This window comes from Salmo trutta, chromosome 30 (assembly GCF_901001165.1).
Source record: "Salmo trutta chromosome 30, fSalTru1.1, whole genome shotgun sequence".
NCBI classification, from domain to species: domain Eukaryota; kingdom Metazoa; phylum Chordata; class Actinopteri; order Salmoniformes; family Salmonidae; genus Salmo; species Salmo trutta.
This window is the reverse complement of record NC_042986.1, coordinates 2,187,644-2,211,411: the sequence shown is the minus strand read 5'-3', so window position 1 is coordinate 2,211,411 and position 23,768 is coordinate 2,187,644. Positions and strand designations below refer to the sequence as shown.

The 23,768-nt window shown below is 42.3% G+C and overlaps 1 protein-coding gene across 6 annotated transcripts in view; it reads right to left on the bottom strand.

Annotated features, from left to right (window-relative positions):
• The window catches only part of LOC115168947 (1-phosphatidylinositol 4,5-bisphosphate phosphodiesterase eta-2), a 178,744-nt gene that overhangs the window by 143,569 nt on the left and 11,407 nt on the right, over positions 1 to 23,768 (bottom strand). For 4 of the 6 annotated variants that reach the window (XM_029724498.1, XM_029724497.1, XM_029724502.1 and 1 more), the window contains exon 2: positions 20,363 to 20,972. In XM_029724498.1, the coding sequence (XP_029580358.1) occupies positions 20,363 to 20,489 (127 nt within the window). In that variant the 5' untranslated portion in view covers positions 20,490 to 20,972. Of the gene's footprint in view, positions 1 to 6,910; positions 7,172 to 20,362; positions 20,973 to 21,395; positions 21,417 to 23,768 lie in introns of those variants that run through there. The other 2 variants (XM_029724499.1, XM_029724500.1) reach the window with 2 other exon arrangements.

Here is a 23,768-nt window from a genome sequence, read left to right as displayed (position 1 = left end):
CCGCACTGCAGGTATATCCATGTGGGTCACTGCTGTGACAGAGGAAAATGTAACACCACAAAGACCAAGGGAGAATCTCAATTGCTCTACTCGCCTCCTCCTCAAGAATGTCTTTCCATGTCATTACAGCAAGCCATGACACCCACCGTCTCAGATTGTTCTGGAATAGTTTCATGTAAGACTGGCATTCCTGAAACATTATTTTGTTGAAATGTAATTGTATCTTGGAGAAATTAAACTAATTGGTTGCACCCAAATTAGCCATGATAATTTATAATTTATAGAATTGCGATAATATTCAATAAATATAGTACCCAATACCCGATTTGGACCATACTTCTTCTGACCAATGAGTAAGAAATTGTCAAGTCACATGGAGCTAAGCACAGGCAGAATCCTAGAGGAAAACCTACTTCAGTCTGCTTTACATCAGATACTGGGAGAGGAATTCACCTTTCAGCAGGACAATAACCTACAACACAAAGCCAAATCTACACTGGAGTTGCTTACCAAGAAGACAGCGAATTTCACTAAGTGGCCAAGTTACAGTTGACATGAAAATATATGGTAAGACTTGCTGTCTAGGCATGATCCCCACCACCTTGACAGAGCTTGAAGAATTTTGAAAAGAGTAATGGACAAATATTGCACAATCCAGGTTTGCAAAGCTCTTAGCGACTTACCCAAGAAGTCACAGCTACAGTATAATTGCTGCCAAAAGTGTTTCTAACATGTATTGAATCAGGGTGGTGAATAATTATCTAATCAAGGTCTGTTAGCGTTTTATTTTTCATTAAAGGGTAGGAAGCATGAGTTTTTACTCACCAATGTAACAACACAGTGTTGTTAGAGCCGATTTGGACATATTTGTATTAAAGACAGAACATACAGAGCTCCATGTACATTTGTGTAAATATATTAAATATTAATGTATATGATGAAATATTAGGTACGTACCTTTATGATATATATTTACCTGACTGAGATGTATTCATTTGTTGTTAGTGTAACTTCGTTTTTGGCCCCCCCTCTTGCCCATTCATTGTAATGTGGCAAGTGTGTTAGGATAAAGGCAGGAAGTTGGGCCTTCGGGGAGAGGAGTCCTTGCTAGACGCAGGAGCGGTATAGTTTTTTTTTTTAGACAGACAGACAGACAGACAGACAGACAGACAGACAGACAGACAGACAGACAGACAGACAGACAGACAGACAGACAGACAGACAGACAGACAGACAGACAGACAGACAGACAGACAGACAGACAGACAGGACAGACAGGACAGACAGGACATATTATGTATTTTCCATGTCAAGTAATCTATGCTTTTAAGTTGATTGGATAATCATTTTCCTGTTAGATATAAGAAGAATAAACATTTTTGTTGCACCATATCCCTGGATCACATTGAATGTTTGGCTTTTTGGAAACCTTGAGTGTGGACTGTATGCGTACCAAACAACCCCGCTTCAGGCTTGGGCAGTGGCTATGGTAGAGGAAAGGAAGCCACTACAGCGTGGTTAGAGACTTAATAACTTAGTTGTAGTCACGATCTGGTTAGCTAGAAGTACAAACATATTTATGTTTTGGGGTTATTTCATATTTTGTAACTTATATCTGGATATATCTTCTAAACTACCCACTTTGCACTATTTCTCAACGTCATATGGAGAATCTACTCTGTGCTACCCAGTTCGTATGCTAGCTCGGTAGCAAGCTCAAGCTGGCTAATGTTAGCCACTAGCCATGCTAGCATGTAATTATATTCCAGACCAAGTGTTGACGGTGGTGAGCTTCAATCCACCAATGTGATGTAAACAAGTAGGCAACCTCATGCTCATCACAGACTTTGTGGCTGTGTTATCTAGTGGGAACCCGATAGGACGGCAGGCTCTGGAGCCTTCTTGTCATGGGTTCAAAATCAAAGAGAAAATCATACCTGCTTGCTCTAATTGTGTAGTACCTCACCTGCTCTCCTTTTGTTTCGTAAACTTTTCGGCTTGGCCTCTGAAGTAGGCTACGGGAGTTTTGTAACTTTTTCCACCTTGGATTAGTGCTAGCTCCCTTACAAAAAAAGATTGCAGTTTTGAAACTGCAATAAAAGTGTTGTAACTGCAGTCGACTGTGGTATTTTGGGGGGGCAGTAATTTCAGAGTAACTACAGTTACACTGCAAAAGTACTGCAGTAAAACACTGTTATTTTGGACGCAGTATTTGTAGCGTACTGCAGTTATACTGCACTCTAACTGCCATTATACTCTGACTGCAATCTTTGCAATCTTTTTTTCATGCGGGCTGACTGATATCTGGAATCTATCTATTTTGACTAAGATAACTGTATATACTATAGCTTGCATTCTTTGATAACTGGTTAGATGGCATTATGTATTTCCAAAACTTTGGTGTATTTGTATTTATTATGGATCCCCATTAGCTGCTGCCTTGGCAGCAGCTACTCTTCCTGGGGTCCAGCAAAATTAAGACAGTTATACAGTTCAAAAACTTTACAATACATTCATAAAAGATTTCACACATATTAAGTGTATAATGTAGTTTTAAGCTAGGTGTTGATAGCAACTGGCTGACTCATTCAATGCTAATGTAAAATTAGCAGGCTGGTAGGGCTAATGTTAGCAGGCTAATTGGCTAACAATCTTGCAAGTTGATTTGTAACAATAAATTAAATCAAGTCTTTGCTTGTAAGTTAGCTGAACATTTTATTGAAACCAGTAGTCATGAGCGCAAAAGATTTGGTTTACTTTGAAGTTATTTCTGTTGGAGTTTACATTATAGGAAATAGGCTGGCTTGCCGGGTCCTCCATATTACATCACACCCTGGAAAAATATTTTGCGACATGATTTCGACATTCAGATCATTCTGGTTTTATGTAATAACTCGAAAAATAGAAACGTGAGGTGTAACTTTGCATTGGGACTTTTGAGGCGTATACTAATGCAAATCCATAAGTTACATGTGGTTACGTTTCTGCTACCTACCCTTTAATTTATTTTATATTCAAATTGTTCTTCCACTTTGACAGAGTATCTTGTGTAGATCATTGACACACAATAAAAACACAATTAAATGAATTTCAATCTCACATTGTAATGCAACAAAGTGTGAAAAAAATCCAAGGGTGGTGAATACTTTTAATACCTGCTGTGTGCGTGTGGATAGGCCGTAGTTCTCAAATACCTGCAGTAAACCATGTCTGGACTTGTTTAGAACAATTCAGCGTGTGTGTATGTGTGTTTGTGTGTGAATGTGCACGAGTGTTTAAATGAGTGTGTGTGTGTGTGTGTGTGTGTGTGTGTGGTCTTACCAAGATTATTATAGTTGTTTTTATATTCATTTTTATTTGAAATGCAGTTTAGTTTCAGTCAGTTTTTATTTCATTTCAGTTCGTTTTTATATTATATTTTGTATTATATTTAGTATTGTTTTTTGGGATGTCACTTCTAGCCACTGGGGCAGTAATACATAAGGTGATGGGTTAGGTTAGATTTACATGATTAAGTAAATCTCAACGTGACTTGGATTTAAAAGGAAAAGTGCAGAGACTGGTGCAAAAGAAATGTGGTAGGCACTATTTGTTAACCAATCATACGTTTTCTTTTATCAAAGACGTGATTGATACAGGAACAAACTTCGCAGCGAAGATAAGGAACACAAATGAAAGTGATACGAGACCTCACTAACCAATTATTGTGCACACGTTATGTTTTCAGTTCGTGAGTGTGTGATATGGGAGAATAGAAAAGTTTTCGATTTTTATAAATGAACACTTTCAGAAACAATAGCAGCTAATTGACACTGCCATTGCTGTTGGAAAACCACTACACTGTTCGACTTTTGGCTGTCACAGATGCACCTACAGTTAGCTTCGTTAGCTTTACTGCTCGAAGACACCCATTCACAAGCTAAAAAATGCTGGCCGCATTTACCCACCAGGTTCAGTAGCTTGAAACACCCCAAAAGCTTGAAAATCCCATAAAAGAAACATCTGAATTTCACCCAAAGTTTAGAAAAAATGTAACAAAACTGAACAAAATTAAGAATTATTTTATTTTATTTAATTTAGGAGTAAAAGATACGTTTTAGTTTAACAAACAGGTTTGTTAATTATGTTATTTTAGTTGAATAAATCGTTTTTTCATGATTAGTTTTCGTTTTAGTTTCAGTTTACTATAATAACCTTGGGTCTTACAGATCTAAGGGGTGAAAGGAGGGATTGGAAGCCCACTGCATACGGTAAGCCTCAGACACGTTCCCCTAAACCCGGGAGCTGTCCACATGCAGTGGTGCTGAAAGTGGCAGAGGGGTAATAGGCAAACAAGAAGACGGAGTCTCATTGGAAAACCTGTCAACGTCCATGGGAAATAAGCACTTTGGGAAAGTGTTCTCTCTCCTCATTACTGATATAGTGTAACACTTATCACAAAACCATACTGCTGATGTTGAATGTCTTTCACATTACGAAGCTTGTGCTTTGGTTCTTTAGTGCTTTGGTTATTGAGAATATCCGCTCATGGCAGAATTACGTGCGTTATCAGTGTGTCATAATGTTGTTATCAGTGTGTTATAATGTTCATCATATCAAGTCTCTTGCCAGTTAAATGTCAAAGAAAGGGGTAGTTGAAGAAAATATGACATTTTGCCATATAGCACCCAAGCTGATGGACGAGTTCAATAAGTCTATTCCATCAAGAACAATTTGGTAGCAGATAATTAGGATGACACAACATGGTAACCTCTCAAGATAAATTTAATGTAAAAACGAGAAAAAAAATGGACACAATAATGTCACACAACATCTTTCCCCTCTGGTTCATCAAATCACATTAAAATGACTCAACTGAAGCTCTGGGTCATGTCAATAGAATACATATGTAATCAATCCACAGTGACTGCATCACAGTTAATAAGAGTGTAATGCAATTACGCACACACCTGCACACGCCCAGAAACAGCGGTAGAGAGCTGAACTGTGTAGCATTCAATGCAGCATAAAACTGCCTTTGTTAGGATATTCATCGAGTTACAATGTCACCATTCAGGTGAGAGACAAACACCTGAAAGACCACAGCAGCAGGCTTTTCACCCAGTCCTTCACATTACACCTACAAAATGATTTACCACACATTTTTGATTTTTACATGGAATAATACACAGCTATGATCCATAGAAATAGGAAAAAGACACCTTATTTTGAAAAAAACATCAAATGAAATAACAATCTACTCAACAAACAGCTGTTTAACATCAAGAAACACATATTCATATATTCCTCCAAAGCCTACTGTATGCTTGAACCCATGTCCAATTGGCATGCCCTTGCTCTCCCTACGGGCTTCAGAGAAAATGCTTGAGAACACCACGGCAGCCTTCGTTGGAGTCAAACTCGAGACTGTCTTTGTTATCGAGCCACTCCGCTCTGCATTCACACGTCTCGAACTCCTCGCTATCACTTTGTGAAGTGTGACAGAGGAACGTTATTAGCTCTGGCACTGTAGGCTACCAGCTACATACAGTAGCTAGACACTCTCTCTCGCACATGCCCATCTTTCTAAAGTTAGCCCTATCAGTGTTCTGCTAGCCGAGATAGATACATACTACTACCTACTTAGCTAATGGTACCATCACCGGGGCGGATCACAAAAGTCTGTCCATGCTTTGGATCGGATAGCCTATATCTGGGTCTATGTCTCACGGATCTTCCTTCCATCTGTTTCTCTTTCTCTCGGTTTCTATATCTTTCTCTGCCTACTTTTTTTGTATCTATTTATCAAATTTCGCTCTATCGCGCGTTCTCTCAATTCCACGTAATCTAATAAAGCTTTATTGGCAGGGAATACATGGGTAAATATTGCCATTCTATTCCTGTGTGGGTGTACATGCGTAGTTGTGTACACATACACGCACTCCCACCAACTCCCCTCTCCAGGTAGCAGTGAGACGAATAAAGGGGATAAGGCTGCCACCTCCTAAGCCACCTTGGGAAAGAAAACACAGAGGAATGACAATGACAAGCCTGGGAAGAAAACATTTACATTTGCTCAACTTGCCATTGGCTCAAGCATTTTGACTATATTAGTCGACACAGCTACAAGGAAGCACTTTCATGCTAGGTTTAAGACTTCATATTGAAGCTTATAGAGACCCCAACTGATCTAAAGAACAAACTTAAAATGACCCTCTACTTTGGTTTAGATACAAGAAGCATGAAACCTCTAACACAATAAATTCAATTGAATTGGGGAAAGTCTTGCTTACCACTTTTTCCATGTGGTTTCTTCCTTCACAGACTCCATGAAATGATGACCTCTTCCTAAATATTTGCTCAAATTATACATTTTGTTTATTGTTATACAGAAAGAGTGGCTCAACTTACCCCTTTGGCTCAACTTACCCCACTCTTACCTACATACTAGATGCCATAAAATCCCCTTTTCCAAAGTGAACAAACCAAGTGTATCATAACAACACCTGTCTGGTCAGCTCTTTCATCTCATCCTTCTTGCGGCTTTCTCCAGACATTGATCTACTACACGGGAAGGTGTGCGCCACGGTCTTCCCGCACATCCCCATTCACGCATAAACTCAGACATGCAGCCCAGGTGCATACAGGTGCTTTACGTATAATGTTGCACGAACCCCCTAACAAAACATCGGAAAGCGATAAAAAAAAGACAACCTGCCACAACAAAGTACTGTTTGACAACCAACGGCAGGCAAGGTGCAGGCACCTTAGTACTGAACCAACTTTAATTTCACTGCAGAACACTCCCTCTAAGAGACAGCATAAAAATGTATCAAAAGCATCCCCATTCATGAAATGTAAATCACAAGAAAAATACATCAATATTGAAAAAAGGGGGGGGGGGGGGGAAGAAAAGAGAGCAGGTACGTACTGTATCTCTGGGGCAACACGGCCACTCCGGCCAGCTCCATGCTGAAAGTCTTGCAGAGTACTGAGAGGTGTGGAGAGAAAGAGAGTGACAGAGAGAGAGAAAGAGGAGAGAAGGGCAGCTCCTGCCAGCAGACGTGTGATGCGCACACTGAAGGGAGCGTCTGGCTCCGTGTGTACTCTGCTCTTCAGCCCAGCAGAGACGTGCAGCATGTGTGTGTGTGTGTGTGTGAGTGTGAGTGTGAGAGAGAGAGAGAGAGAGAGAGAGAGAGAGAAAGAGAGGAGTCTATGCATGTGTGTGGGGGGAACAGTATGTGTACGTGAGAGAGTTTGAGTTTTATTACTGGATGAATGGATGGAAAGAGAAGGGAGAGGTGGAAAGAAGGGAGGAAGGTTGTGGACAGATGGAGAGAAAGTGAGAAAGAGGGAGCCAAACAGAGGAAGAAAGGGGGCAGTGAGAAAACAAGGGGAAATTAAATAAGGACTAGAAATGTGAATAAGGGATGAGAGAGAGAGATTGAGCGTGTGTGTTTGTTTGTGTGTTAGCAGGAAAAAGGGAGGGGGAGGGAGGGAGGGAGAGAGAAAATGTAATGTTTGCATTAGAGATGGTTTATTAGCTGAGCGTTGGCCCTATCACACCTTGGAGAGCTACGCTCACCTCTTCTTTATTGCTCATGCACTGATTCCAAATAAACTGGAGCGCTGAGGGCATCTGTGTGTGTGTGTGTGTGTGTGTGTGTGTGTGTGTGTGTGTGTGTGACAGAGCAGCTAAAGTGACAGGGCAATGGGCTGGGCAGAGCCAACACTCCTCACCTATCACAGCAAAACTCTGCTCCAATAGCACTCCCACTTCTTAGACCTCCTTTCCTCAATGTAGTCTTTCCTGATAGCCCTTATACTCTCAGAGCTGGACTCAGTTCAAAGCTTCTAAGACTGATCAACAACCTCTAACTGAACATGTTTGTTCATTCAACCATGCTCTACATTAGCTCAGCAGAGGCAGCTTTGAAAACAATAGATCTCTTCCCCCCCCCAGAGGGAAAACAGATCGATAGGTAGAGGAGGAACAGAAGTTACAGAACCCATGTTAATCTGCTGTGTCACTCGAATTGTTCCCCGAACAACGCTCGTTTTAATCCCCTCACAGCTCGGCACACCTCAATTACGCTTTTGTTGTCGCAGGCAAACCCCTTGCTTTCTCACATCTGTGTTCACACCTCCAGTTATCATCAGTCTGTTAGGCAAAATCAAAACCGAGTTTGATTGCAGCGACTCTTATTCAAATGACACACGGCAAGAAATATTTTGTTCATTGAAGATGGAAAGGGGCTACACCTTAGCTGAGAGAAATCAAGAAAATCGATTTGGAATTGTTCTACTATGTCGGTCAACAACGTGATCTCACAGGCTCACTGCCACATTGTCTCCTGACGTATAACTACCTTGGAAAAACGTCAAAAACAGCAGTTGGATGCTTGCGACCTGCCTGGCATTAAAGCAGGTTTAGCTAGCACAGAAAGTGCTTACATGGACAATGGCAGCTAACCTCTAAATCTTGAACCTTGAAATCTGGGCTTTGCCAATTTACCAAACACACATCCAGGATTTGCTAAAGCCACCCCACCCCTTGCCTGCCATGTGCCAATGTGTATTTAGAGCAAGAATACTTTAAGAAGGGCATCTCCAATCTCCATTGAACCACACTTCAAACACACCTCTTGTTCCTCTGAGACTGCTGCACCCAAAGCCATCCACTTAAAAGGGGATTTGACCTGTGTTGACTCACTTGGCTTGGCTGGCTGCGATACTCAAATGTATGTGTGTGTATGCATGTGTGCGTGTGTGGCTGCATGTAGTTTGAGTGTGCACGTGTGCTCGAGCATATAGTGTGTTTGACAGAGTGTTTTCAAAATGTGTGTGTGTGTGCACCCAAGCAAATGCGTCCCTGTTTTAAGTGGTTTCCAACAGCTCGCATTAGTCGGCAATGGCATGCTACAGCACCTGATGTGTGCAAACTTATGGTTAGCAGATTAGCATGCTATTCAGTGCTGCATTGGCATGGAGGCTTGTTCTTTGGTATGCACGGGACAGCCTCCATCACATTCTCAGCAGCGCCTCATTATCTGTCCAAGGAAAATAGCACTGATACCACTTTGGCTCAGGCCACCAGCGTGCTCTTACCAGAAACATCATCATTTGCAAACTGCCACATGAAGGTAATGCTTAATATAGCAGGCAACGGCAAATACTCCTGGATGTGTGTACAATGGATGAGAGCGGAAGCCATTTGAATGTGGAGGATAAAGATAGGAAAGCATGGATAAAAAAATAAGAAATGGAGTCAGTAGACACACAACATCAAAGGAGGTAATTCTCTCTCTCTCTCTCTCTCTCTCAGAGAAATGGCCCGATATTATGCCTTGCCTAGAAAGTGTGTGTGTAAATTTAGAGTTCACATATTAACGCCACCATTTCACATGTGAGGAGAATAACATGTTTTCACCTCACATGTGAATTGCAGTTTCACATGTGAAAATGTCCCTTTCACATGTGGAATTGCAAGTTCACATGTGAAAAACCTATTTGCAGTTTCACATCGAAGAAAACTCCACATGTGGATATCTTACTTTGCCGTGCGGCAGCAGAGAGAACAGTCTGTGGCTTGGGTGGCTGGAGTCTTTGACAATTGTTTGTTTGACTCGTACATTTGGGAATTTTACAGTTCTATTGATCAAACAGCCATGAAAGGGTAGGCTCTTTCTCCCTCAGTTATGCACATCAACAAGATCAACAACTAATGCTAGCCAGAGCAAGATGAGCTAAAATCTAATGAAGGAACATTAGATAAACCCTCTCAAAATTGCTCTGATAAAGAATGGCGAATTATAGCCTCCTCGTCCTTCTGCAGCTTCCCTGCCAATGCATGCTTGTCCCAACAAAGCACCCAAGCTAACTGGCTAAAGTTGGCTAGCTTGCTAGCTAGCTACTTCCAGACACAAATGAGAGAACATCTCACTCTGACCATTTTACTCGCCGTAGCAGAGCTGGTTAGGCCGATTACATGTTATCTAGAGAGTTCATGACTAACTATTACTTTATTGCCTAGGTTTACTGACACCGGTCATATTCAGCTGGTGTTGCGCATCTGTAAATTCATCAGTTGTTCTGCGCTCTGACACAGATGAGAGTGCTCTGAAATCAGAGTAGATAGACAGAGGGAAACTTGCGATCGCAAGAGATATGCTAACTGGAGAACAGTCGTTCAAGTTCATGCTAGCTACCCAAAATGACACCTGCATCTCTAGCTGTGTATAGCCACCAAAAAAACAATATGAGGGGAAAAAGTCAGTCACTCACCCACTCCTTCAATGGCTTGACATGACATCCTCCAAGCAGCTAGCTGCAGTGCATTTGGAAAGTATTCAGACACCTTGACTTTTTCCCCCAAAGATTTACTTTACAGCCTTATTCTAAAATGGATTAAAATAGTTTTTTACACTCAACAATCTACACACAATACCCCATAAAACAAAGCAACAACTTTTTTTGAAAACATTTTTGCAGATGTATTAAAAATAAAAACTGAAATATCATATTTACATAAGTATTCAGACCCTTTACTCAGTACTTTGTTGAAGCACCTTTGGCAGCGATTACAGCCTCGAGTCTTCTTGGGTATGAAGCTACAAGCTTGGCACACCTGTATTTGGGGAGTTTCTCCCATTCTTCTCTGCAGGTCCTCTCAAGCTCTGTCAGGTTGGATGGGAAGAGACGCTGCACAGCTATTTTCAAGTCTCTCCAGAGATGTTCAATCGGGTTCAAGTCCGGGCTTTGGCTGGGCCACTTAAGGACATTTAGAGACTTGTACCGATGCCACTCCTGCGTTGGCTTGGCTGTGTGCTTAGTGTTGTTGTCCTGTTGGAAGTTGAACCTTCGCCCCCGTTTGAGGTCCTGGGCGATCTGGAGCAGGTTTTCATCGGGACCTTTCTGTACTTTGCTTTGTTCATCTTTCTATAAATCCTGACCAGTCTCCCCGTCCCTGCCACTGAAAAAAATCCCCACAGCATGATGCTGCCACCACCATGCTTCACCGTAGGGATGGTGCCAGGTTTCCTCCAGACGTGACGCTTGGCATTCAGGCCAAAGAGTTCAATCTTGGTTTCATCAGACCAGGGAATCTTATTTCCCATGGTCTGAGAGTCCTTTAGGTGCCTTTTGGCAAACTCCAAGCGGGCTGTCATGTGCCTTTTACTGAGGAGTGGCTTCCGTCTTGCCACTCTATCCATAAAGGCCTGATTGGTGGTGTGCTGCAGAGATAGTTGTCCTTTTGGAATGTTCCCCCATCTCCAGAGGAAGTCTGGAGCTCTGTCAGAGTGACCATCAGGTTCTTGGTCACATCCCTGACCAAGGCGCATCTTGCTCAGTTTGGTCGGGCGTCCAGCACTAGGAAGAGTCTTGGTGGTTCCAAACTTCTTCCATTTAAGAATGATGGAGACCACTGTGTTCTTGGGGATCTTCAATGCTGCAGACATTTTTTGGTACCCTTCCCCAGATCTGTGCCTCGACACAATCCTGTCTCAGAGCTCTACTAACAATTCCTTCAACCTCATGGCTTGGTTTTTGCTCTGACGTGCACTGTCAACTGTAGGACCTTATATAGACAGGAGTGTGCCTTTCCAAATCATGTCAAATTAATTGATTTTACCACAGGTGGACTCCAATTAAGTTGCAGAAACATCTAAAGGATGATCAATGGAAACAGGATGCACCGGAGCTCAATTTTGAGTCTCATAGCAAAGGGTCTGAATACTTATATAAATAAGTATTATTTTTTATACATTTGCAGAAATGTCTAAAAACCTGTTTGTTTTCGCTTGGTCTTTATGGGGCATTGTGTGTAGATTGATGAGGATATTATTTTTTATTTATTCCATTTTATAATAAGGCTGTAACGTAACAAAATGTAGAAAAAGTAATTGGGTCTGAATACTTTCCTAATGCACTGTATGTAGCTAACGTTAGGCTCTGTGTTTTTAACTCCGCTGGTTGCCGGAAAAAATTACGAGTCCTCACTGTCTGAGACAGAGACACTCAATATGTGGTCTCGAGACCGGACTCCACTACTACAACACTGGTATGAACTTTCTGTACAAAAAAAAGTAACAATAAACGTCACTATATTGCAAAACTCATAAGCTGACGCTCTTCTCGGTCGGCACCATCTTCGAGACAGAGCGAGAGAAGTTCATAGTTGATCCAATGGCGTGGGCCATTCTACTCTCAGTGAGGTTGAGCGGTGCCGTTTCTCTACCCATAGACAATGGTTAGGTTACCTAATTACGAACAAAGTACTATTTTAGGCATACCATAAAATAGTGGTATGACTGAGTAACATTCTAAGATGCCTATTAGAGATTAGGTAATCTATTAAATAAATACCTATTATAGATGACCTATTCTCTCTGTTCTCTCTGTTTTCCATCTGTTTATATGAATATAACATACAGGTGTGTCGTGGACTAAAAGAAGCCTAATCTAGCACGCTCCAGTTCATTACCAAACCTAAATTGAGAGCTGACATTAAACAATGCAAGACGGAAGACTAATGTCAACGATGTGCATACAGATCTTCTCGCCTGGGAAGGCACACACACAGGCAGAGATAATGAAAAAAGACAGCTAGGCGCATTGCTAAGCCCAAAAGGCATGATCTAAGAGCCGTAAACACATTATAATGGGAGAAGGGGGAAACAGAAGCAGATCCTTCTTGTGCAAGGAGGGAACGAGGAGGCGTTTGTCTGCAAATCCTGCATTTTCTGCTGGATTCGAGGATGCTGCATTTGCAAGTGGAGCAGAGGAAACTGATTTGTCCACCGAGTTGCACCACGGGGTTTGCCTGCAGTGGCGAAATGTGTTTCCTCCACAGCTTAGACAGGCCCCTTAAAGTCTTTTGTTCCTCCTTTCTGTCTCTCTCTGTGCGTGACTTTGTGTGTGTGTGTGTGTGTGTGTGTGTGTGTGTGTGTGTGTGTGTGTGTGTGTGTGTGTGTGTGTGTGTTTTTGAATGGAGTCAAAGTGTTTAAATGACCATCCCTCCCTCCATTGGGATACATAAATGTTAACAAGTTCTGTTTTGCCTTCAGGAGGTGGTATTAGTTCAGACATTAGCTCAGACATTGAGACAAGGCCATTTTGCTGTTCTGTCATTCTGTCCCGACCAGCAGATCACCCATGCAGTGGAGATACAACTACTTGAAACGATTGTGTCCCAGGTAGGGACACAACACAATCCTTTATGGGCTTCAGTGATAACATACATTAGATCACATCTGCTTTAGAAGATAAGGGGAGAAGGAGACTCCATGTTTTATGTGTCTGTATCACCAAGATTTATCCGCTAACCCACGAGGATGGGAGGTCCTGTTACGTCAGATAAGTATATGCCTATTTGTGGTAAGTACAGTAGGTAGCTACAGTAGGATCTGTAAATTGATAGGCAGGGCTATGTAATTTGAGATCAAATGTTTTATACGAGGCAACAGTACAGAATGTCACCTTTTATTTGAGGGTATTTTATACTGTTTTACTATAAAGACAAATAAGTATTTGGACAAATTCACTTATAGTGTATTCAATTTAGACAAAAGTTTAGTATTTTGATATTCCTAGCATGCAATCACTACATCATGCTTGTGAGACTCTACAAACTTCATGGATGCATCTGCAGATTGTGTTGTGCCATGTTGGAGTCACTCAAATAAAAAGGTGACCATCTGTACTGTCACCTCATACAAAACATGATCTCAAATCCAAAATCCTGGAGTACAGAGTGAAATTAAACGCTTTAGCGAAACATATTTTGACAAAGGGAGCTACATTTAATTACATTTAAACTGAATTAAAGTTCAAATTAAGAATGTCACAAAAGTTCCAAAGAGAAACCGTTTAGAACAGTTTAGGAATATGTTTACCAATGAATAGAAGAAATGAAATGAAATGAAAGAAAGAGATTGAAGGTATTGCTGATAGGTAGTGGAATATAATTCGTCTTGCTGGTTACCTGGAGAATAGATAGTTCTCAGACTTAAGGTGTGTGTGTGTTCTTAAAAAAAGCTTATCACCACTTGAATAATAAATCAATCGTTTAACAATTTTCCTAACATAGCGTGTTTATATGCAGGCTCACCAATCAAAGCAATAGCTAATGAAATCAAGAAGACTGCTCAGTCAATGTCCCTTTTCCAACAGAGACATCAAAGCTAACCTTGAAGAGACGCGAAGGCACGACCCCAGGGTGAAAGAACAAGGTGTATTATTTGATCACTGCAAATCATTCCACGCCGATGAAGACATAGAAATAAAACGTCAGCTTGAAAAATAGCGACAAGAAACAAAAATGAGCCTGCACAAAGAGAGAAACAAAACGATCCCTCAAGAATTACCGCCCTATATACAAAAATATCCCGCAGATGGAAAGGGCTCCCTGTGTGCGAGCCATACAGGTAACAGCCGAGGATAGTAGCCCAGTTGTGTAGTCTACAAAATGATTGATTATGCCCCTAGTTCGCCGGAGAGAAAAAGACAGAAGAGACAACCATTGAGCATAAAATTAGTCTAGAGGCTGAGCCTGTTTCAAATGCAATTGAGCAAAGCCCACCGACACCAAGTAAATCATTAATTCAAACATTTTATCAGCGCAACATTAGCACGAGCTGAAGACACAACGTTCCGCGGCAGCTGCTGCCACACATTTTGTTGTGGCCCTTGGGTGGCACACAGTATATCAGCCACATGGCATCAGAAAGCATGCTACATTTAAGTGATAATGCCCAAGAAGCCGTTGTTTGGAGGATATATTGGCATGGTGTTGTTAGGCCCGAGATGAAGTCATGTGATAAATAATGATTGACATTTTCATTAAAAAAGTTATTTTGAAGAATTTATTAATACAAGATATAGTCCCGAAACGAATCTAGGGTGGCTACCCAAGCCGGCTGGTCGTTTGTTCGCCAGAGACGGGACCCAGTCGTTCATTCTTTTTGTTCTGTATACAGTCGTTTGTTCTAAATTTTCCATTGCCATACTGGCTGGCAACGTTCTTATCCCTTGCTTGCTAGCTAGCCAACTACGGCTAACTTACAGTCACGTCAAACAGTGCAGCTAGAATAACAGCAAAGTAGCAGCATTTGCATTTGTTTAAGCTGTTTTCTTGTGACATTTAGTTTGGATACATCCATAACAATGCGCGATTTCGCCTGGCATAGAAAATTTGCTCACTCCTCAGGACACTGCTGTTCAGAAGAGCTAGCCAACAACACAGCTAACACAATCACTTCAAATGGAAGCTGGAAAGACTGCCAACTAACTACCTTCTTTCAATTGACATTTATTTGTATATATCCATAAAAATGATGCCAGCTGATTCATGATTTTGACTGGCTGAGAAACGCTGCCTGCCTGTCTGTCTCATCCTGACTCCCGACCCCGAAACGTTCATCACTATGTGACAGCTGGAGATCGAATTTGACTATTGAAACAATGTTACAAATGTCAGAAAGACAGCAAGGTTTATACAAATCTCCGCTGTTCAAAACTAAATGCTTTTTATAGTGGAGATCAAGTTTACAAATTGCTTGGCTGGGCTAATGAGACAGTGGATTGGGCAGTTTTAACATCATAGATTTAGCCGGTGGTAACTTGTGGAATAGACACCGGCTGGAATGCAGTTTTACCCAATCAGCATTCAGAATTAGACCCACCTGTGTATAATGCTACATCTTCACTTAAAAAGTTTCTTTGTACGCCTTTCCACTTCCTACAAAATATAACATCACACTGCCACCCGCTCATCATCGCATAACACCACGTCTACCTCTGTCTCTATCCATCCATCACTTCTCCATGTTCATCATCCATCCAGGTATCAATTGCAGCTCTCTTTCTTCACTCTGCTCCTCCCATCACATATCAATCCACAATCATTGATTGCTTATTAGATCGGAAAAGGAACAATTAGGTCATTGACGGGACCTGGCCGCAGGTTTAATGACGCCTTAAAGAATCCATTGGATTTAGTGGCATGGTTTTCCGACGCAGTATTTTACCTAAACACTGTTTAACTCTGTTTTAGCCACACATGGACGCACCGAAGCTCGCACACACACACACACACAAAATACTATGAATGCACACACAGACATTCAATTCGAGAGAAAAACAGAGTGACACAGACAGACAGAGAATACCTCACACAAAACAGAGCCTCAATTTGTGAATTTTGATCTGCATAAACACAACACATATCAAACAGCAACTCATCAATCCCCTTATCAACATCAGGTCTCTCGCAAAGAATGACAGAGGAATGGATATGCCTATTGATGAATGGATCATTTTATATGACAGACACACTTTCACTCCCTCGGGGGGGGGGGGGGGGGGTGTCTGCTGGTTTAAGACTAGCCTGGAAAAGCCGTGGGAGGAACGCAGAGTGAACAATTCATTAATTGTCACATGTCTCAGGTTTGATACAGAAAATCTTTATTAGGTGCAAAGGTGGCTTCCAGGAGATAAAAGGAATTATACTGACCTCTGCTGGCGGTTAGAGACGTGTGTGTGTGTGTGTGTGTGTGTGTGTGTGTGTGTGTGTGTGTGTGTGTGTGTGTGTGTGTAGACACATTGACAATTCACTGTGATGAGTAAATAACACTAGACTTTAAGAGTACTCAAAGCACCACATATTAAATAGCTCGCCAATTGGAAAGGAATACTGACAGACACAAGCCATTAACAGATGGGCCTTAATTGTCTCTCACCCTATTCTCTATATAGTGCACTACGTTTGACCAAAGCCCTATAGTCACGGGTCAACACTAGTGCACTAAATAGGGAATAAGCTGCCATTTGGGACGCAATCCCTGTCTTATTGCTGTGCCAGTGAGTGACTGTGATTAGCAGCTGGTTAGTGTTTGGGAGCTGAACCTGATGTGAATGGGTTGTCAAACAGACATCACAGATGTACACGTAAACACATAATCCTGTGAGTCAGCCAGTCTCTGTGGGTTCTATACTGGTGTTACGGATGAGGCAGGGTGGTACAAAATGGTGAGAGAGAAAGAGAGAGAGGAAAGAGGGTGAGAGAGAGACATTGGGTTTTGGGCTTATTATCAAAACTTTAGCCACACATCAGTTAATCCTTAAAAAAACAGACCAAGACATTATTTAGAAGAGTCACACAAGCATCATCGATCTAAACCGTGGTCTGAGCCAATCAAATCTCTACCTCTAGCAGAACACCAATTTACCTCTCAGCCCCTACTAGTACTTACCCATAATCCTCCTGTCTGTGGGCTTCAGAGCATGTGTGCCGAGTTAAAACCGACACATGAAAAGAATCTAAGGCCAGTCAACACCACGGCTGTTAGCATGGCTAGCTGAACGCCCCTGAACCAGGGCGGCGTAGAAGAAGAGGCGCTAGAATGTAACCACAGAGAAGAGAGTGTCTATCCACCTAGCCCTCGGGCTATTCTACAGACACATGCCCTGTTATTAACAGAATCAGTTTAGGGCATGTGGCCTTCATTCACTGGTGAGTATTGAAAAAGACCCTCACAACAAACACTCTGGCCTGAGCCAGAGATGGTCCAAATATGGTCCCCGGTCGCATGATGCTTCAAAGACGTGATTTGGCTGGCGAGTGACGACAAGCCTGAACGCACAAAGGAGCGGGAGTTAGAGCAATTATGTTTCACTAGAAGAGGGTTTCAGAAGTCCTTACATGCCTCAACCTACTTTTCCTCGTTCACATGGAAATGGGAGGCTGTTAATTAGCACGAACATCCCCAGCGCCTCCTCGGAGGTGGACGAGGGCATCTTGTAGAGAATCTTAGTGCGATGACACCTCCCTTGTAGAAATTACATGACCTTTGTCATAAAGTGGAATACCATGGGGTTATGCCAAATATACATTTACCTGGCTCGACCGCTGAATTGCGTGCAGGTGTGGAACCAAAATGGTTTGTGGGTATTGGTTCTGTGCATGAATTGCATGAGGGCTTCCAACGTTCTTTCAACGAGACGTACAATCTAATCACATAACAACATTTGTTTTTTTTGCCGATTCGTTGAAACAAGCACCACTATCCTGTGTCCGCTGATAACTGCGAAGTAAAGAACCTAAAAGTAGGCTACACATTGTTACGTTACCACACAATTTTTTATATTCCGCATAACCTAGGAACACACCAGCTGGAATTGGAGTAGGAAAACAGAACATAGCCGTTATCTAATTCTGAAAAGCTTTGTCTTGTTATGGGCCCTGGTAGGGTACCCTTTTTCTATTGTCTGACTAAAGCAAGGAGAAAGGTGGATTGTTCACCAAAGCATCTGTCGTCTGGCTGAGCGACGTCTGTGTCCTTTTCAGAATGCAGATAAATACAAAACCAATGCGCCTCGCTAACTCTGCTGCGCTGCTTCGGGACAATGTATCGAGCTGAATTTGGTGCATATGCTCACTTCAAATCCTGCCGTGACCTTTTCAATGAGTTCGCTCATTCTACAGTGAGCATTGCAACTCCCAGGGCATACAGCTATCACAATGCAGTTGAGACTTATGAATTGACTTTAGAACAAACCTGAGAAATTCATTGACTGTTAAGCTAGAGGAAAAATGTATTGACTGTAAAACTAGATGAAAAAGTAATTGACTGTGTAAACAAGGCTTTAGAGCAAAATATCCCAATCATCTCTATTCACACTAGGAATGTGGGCAAATAAGGAGAGTATTAATTCTACTCCCGCTTGAAAGAATGTCCTTCGGGGATTACGACGAAGCACAACTCTATTTGAGGCATTGTTTCTTACACAACTGCTGTTGACAAATTAATACAGAGAAATGAGTCACATCTGGAAAGCAATAGTTGAACATTCATGAATATAGGGGAAACACTGCTTGTTGTAACAGCGGCAGGGCGCTGCTGCTAAATTGTGTCCGTTTTCAGTGTGTTTTCAACTTAAATGACTAAAAACAGATATAACGTATGTAGAAAAGATAATGGAGCTATATATTTTTAAATAATATCCTCTTTGAGAACTAACAACTACCAGAATAAAAACTAGACAGTCAGGGAGAATCAAACCTTTAAAAAATGTAATGGTATGGGGTTCCCATTGATTTTGTTAGAGTCACTCAAATAGAATAAGAACACAACATACCCTAAGCCATTGCAAAATGTGTAGAATTGCAGAAAACTAGCTTTAAAACCAAAAATGTCTCTCCGCACCTTGGCAAAATTTGGAGAATTGCAGGAAATTAGCATTAAAGTAATTCCCCAGTGAAAATCGCATATCTCATATTCTGTTAACTCATACCCAAATCTTGTTGTTGACTCGTCCTATTATTTGTGGCCAAAGCATAAATTGGAGAGAAAAAACCCATTCAAAAACCCCACCTCAAACTTTCAAGAACGCTTGTTATTTCCTCAAAGAGTATGATGTAATACTCCTCAGGAGGATGAGCTAGCCAATCAGCGGTCTAAAGGAGGATGAGCTGGCCAATCAGCAGTCTACTCGCATTCATATTTTTTTTATGACCGGTACAGTATACGCTCACACCATTCTGTTGTTGGGGTGCGCCAACACCATTCCGGCACAGAAAAGCTGCTTTTCCACTTTTTGGAAGGAAAACTTTTTTTACTCATTGTCATTATAGGTCATATTTCACAGAAATCTGGAAACACGGAGCAGTTCATTTAAAACAGAAAAAAAAAATCTCTACACTAATTTTGCCACAGCTGCTGAAAAAAAATATGAGAAACACTGAACGAGCCTACAATTATCCAGCTGGCAATTCACCAACTGAACAATAACACATAATTCATTCATGGTGAATCAAATTCCTGAACAAGGCCTGAATTGAATTGAGATGGAATTGAATAGACCCTGTTACAGCAGCTATACCACGTTGTATAAACTGTGCCTAGACTACAGGTAAATTACATAACTAAAGAAAGAGCCATATAACAGTCAGACTACAGGATGCTTGGCACATAGCTTGGGAATGTGTGGGTTCATGTGTGGGCTTTAAGATGTCTTTCGCTCTCTTCCTCTGCCTCGCTCTGTCTCAGGCAGGCATACTGGAACAAAGCAGGCTCAGTAGTATGGTGTCTGACTCTCTGTTATGTCTGTCTGAAATACTCCTTATCCCAAGGGGTGGAGATGTGGAGATGACCCCAAAACAGAAAAAAACAGCAACCCAAAGCAGCAAAACAAACGTACACACAATCAATTGCATGTGCACAGCACACACACACACTCTCTCTCTTTCTTTCACACTTGTTATATAAGTAAACCAACCAAAATCCAAAGCTATGGACCTCAGAAACTCTCACACTGTACAGTAGCCAACCTGTCGTGGGCACTGGGCAGCTTTATGAAGGAAACAGGAAATGGTTTGACTTACCCACGTTGAGGACATTGGCGGACAGGAAGTGGCAGCAGGGGAGGCTGGCCGTGCTCATGAAGGAGTCGCCGTCCGTCGTCATGGTAACTCTGGACCTCAGGGATGGGTTGGGAGAGTCCGTCGCCATGGCGACTCACGCTTCAGCTTCCAGGACCAGGATACAGGAAACTTGAGATGTGTATGTATTACTTAGGTTGTTAGTTTCAATAGACTGATCAAGGGTAAAAGGGACAGCTGTCTGTTTAGTCTAAGCTTGCTTTGAAACAACACAACTAGGAGGCCTAAAACTGTGTCAACAATGTTCCAGAACGTTTCCAAAATTATGCAGAGCGGAGATATGCCACATCATCGCCTGGAGCACAGAACACAGGTCCCAGTTCAAAGGTCAAGGATCAAACAGAAGGGAGGGTCACCACAGTAGTCAGTCCCGTATTTCACTTTCCACTGAGATGGAGGAGACAGGAGAGCAGTGATGAGCAGTGATGACATCCATCTGATTACAGCACTGTTTCAGCCATGAATACTAAGTGGCTCTGGGCTGCGTGACAAACCAAACTTGAAGAGGCTTAGGAGCCAGGGGATGAGACAGGAGACACAGAACAAGTAGCACCTGTTGACCAGAGACAGACGGGAGATGTTAGTAAGAGCTCTTGAGACGAAACAACCAAACACAAAATAACAGATTGCATGATTAGGCAGGTATCAAATGAGTCACATGAAATTAACACGTAGACCACACCATAGACAGCAAACTGCTATACCTTTGTTGTGCATGGTCCCTGACAAATGAAAAAACTACGTAGATTACATTAATATACTTTGCTATTTCGTATCCTTGGTGTGGGTGCACATGGAGCAAAAAATGAAATACAAATGGGATTCGGGAAGGGATAAAACGTTTTAAGACAACTACATGGAATATCCCACTCATGGAGACTGTGAATACCAGTTTCCACTGTTTCTGCCTGCTTACGGGCCACTGAGCTCCTCGAAAATGTGCTTTTAAACTCAAATCATATGCCATGCCACAAACCTAATTTAGTGTTGTTGCAAACGCTTTCAAGATTCATTCAGGACACATCATGTGAGTAGATTTGGCCAGACAGAAGACCTAGACAAGGAAGTAAATTCAGTTAGACCTAAGTGCAAGATACTTCTAATTCCAAGATGGCGTAGCAGTGCAGACGTTGTTTGTCATTCTCCCGTGTAAATTTTGTATTTTTCGTCTTTTTTGTATATATTTCAATATTTTCTCTTTTTCCATTTTTTAAAATTAAATATACTTTCCGGCAACCCGCCTCACCCAATGTGATACTGATCTGCTATTTTTAGACTTTATAGCTAGAACCTCCATCAGAAGCTAGCCATCAGAAGCTAACCAGCTAATTAGCTACTAGCTATTTAGTCATTCTTAGCCACTGCTAGCGGCCTTTACCTTTAGCACAGACACCAGCCGCTTTTAGCCTGGACACAGCGCGTTATCAACCCTGAGCATATCGGACTGTTTTTCTCCACTACACCACCGGATTCTTGCTGTAAGCTCTGGACGAGTGGCTATAGTGGATAACGCCCTTGTCCCGAAGCTAGCACCAGTTAGCCGTGAGCCAGGCGCATCTCCCGGCTAGCAAACAAAATTACTCCAACTACAATACCTCTGGACCCTTTGTCGACACGGAGCCCCGCCGTTCCATCGCGACTGGTCTGCCGACATAATGCCATCCGTTTTACCCTCAACCAGCCTTCGCCGGACGTCGGAGCAGACGCTTCTACTAGCCCCAGCCTGCTAACTTTTTTTTAACTCCGTGTCTCCCGCTTGCTAGCGTAGTAACGACTACCTAGCGGCTTCCCTGTTTCATCTATTGCTGTTCACTGGACCCTATGATCACTTGGCTACATAGCTGATGCCTGCTGGACTGTTCATTAATCAAGGTACTCCATTTTGTTTGTCTGTCGGCCCCAGCCTCAAACTCAGGCCCTGTGTGTAGTTAACTGACCCTCTCTGCCCATTCATCGCCATTTACCTGTTGTTGTTGTCTTAGCTGATTGTCTTTGTTGTCTTAGCTGATTAGCTGTTGTTCTCTTCCCAGTCTTAGCTAGTTCTCCCAATCAACACTTGTGATTGCTTTGTCTTGCTTTATGTCTCTCTCTAATGTCAATATGCCTTATATACTGTTGTTTAGGGTAGTTATCATTGTTTTATTTTACTGCGGAGCCCCTAGTCCCACTCAACATGCCTCAGATACCTCTTTTGTCCCACCTCCCACACATGCGGTGACCTCACTCAGCATAACTAGTGCGTCCAGATGCAACCTCTCTTATAGTCACTCAATGTTTACCTCCACTGTACCCGCACCCTACCATACCCGTCTCTACATTATGCCCTGAATCTATTCTACCATGCCCAGAAATTGGCTCCTTTTATTCTCTGTCCCCAGCGCACTAGACAACCAGTTTTGATAGCCTTTAGCCGTACCCTCATCCTACTCCTCCTCTGTTCCGCGGGTGATGTGGAGGTTAACCCAGGCCCTGCGTGTCCTCAGGCGCTCTCATTTGTTGACTTCTGTAACCGTAAAAGCCTTGGTTTCAGGCATGTTAACATCAGAAGCCTCCTCCCTAAGTTGTTTTACTCACTGCTTTAGCACACTCTGCCAACCCTGATGTCCTTGCCGTGTCTGAATCCTGGCTTAGGAAGGCCACCAAAAATTCAGAGATTTCCATCCCCAACTACAACATTTTCCGTCAAGATAGAACTGCCAAAGGGGGAGGAGTTAGCCTGCAAAGTTCTGTCATACTTTCCAGGTCTATGCCCAAACAGTTCGAGCTTCTAATTTTAAAAATTAATCTCTCCAGAAATAAGTTTATCACTGTTGCCACCTGTTATAGACCCCACTCAGCTACCAGCTGTGCCATGGGCACCATATGTGAATTCATTGCCCCCCATCTATCTTCAGAGTTCGTTCTGTTAGGTGACCTAAACTGGGATATGCTTAACACCCCGGCAGTCCTACAATCTAAGCTAGATGCCCTCAATCTCACACAAATTATCAAGGAACCCACCAGGCACAACCCTAAATCCGTAAACATGGGCACCCTCATAGATATTATCCTGACCAACTTGTCCTCCAAACTCTGCTGTTTTCTATCAGGATCTCAGCGATCAATGCCTCATTGCCTGCATCCACTATGGGTCCACGGTCAAACGACCACCACTCATCACTGTCAAACGCTCCCTAAAACACTTCTGCGAGCAGGCCTTTCTAATCGACTTGGCCCGGGTATCCTGGAAGGATATTGACCACATCCCGGCATTAGAGGATTCCTGGTCGTTCTTTAAAAGTAATTTCCTCACCATCTTAGATAAGCATGCCCCTTTCAAAAAATGTAGAACTAAGAACAGATATAGCCC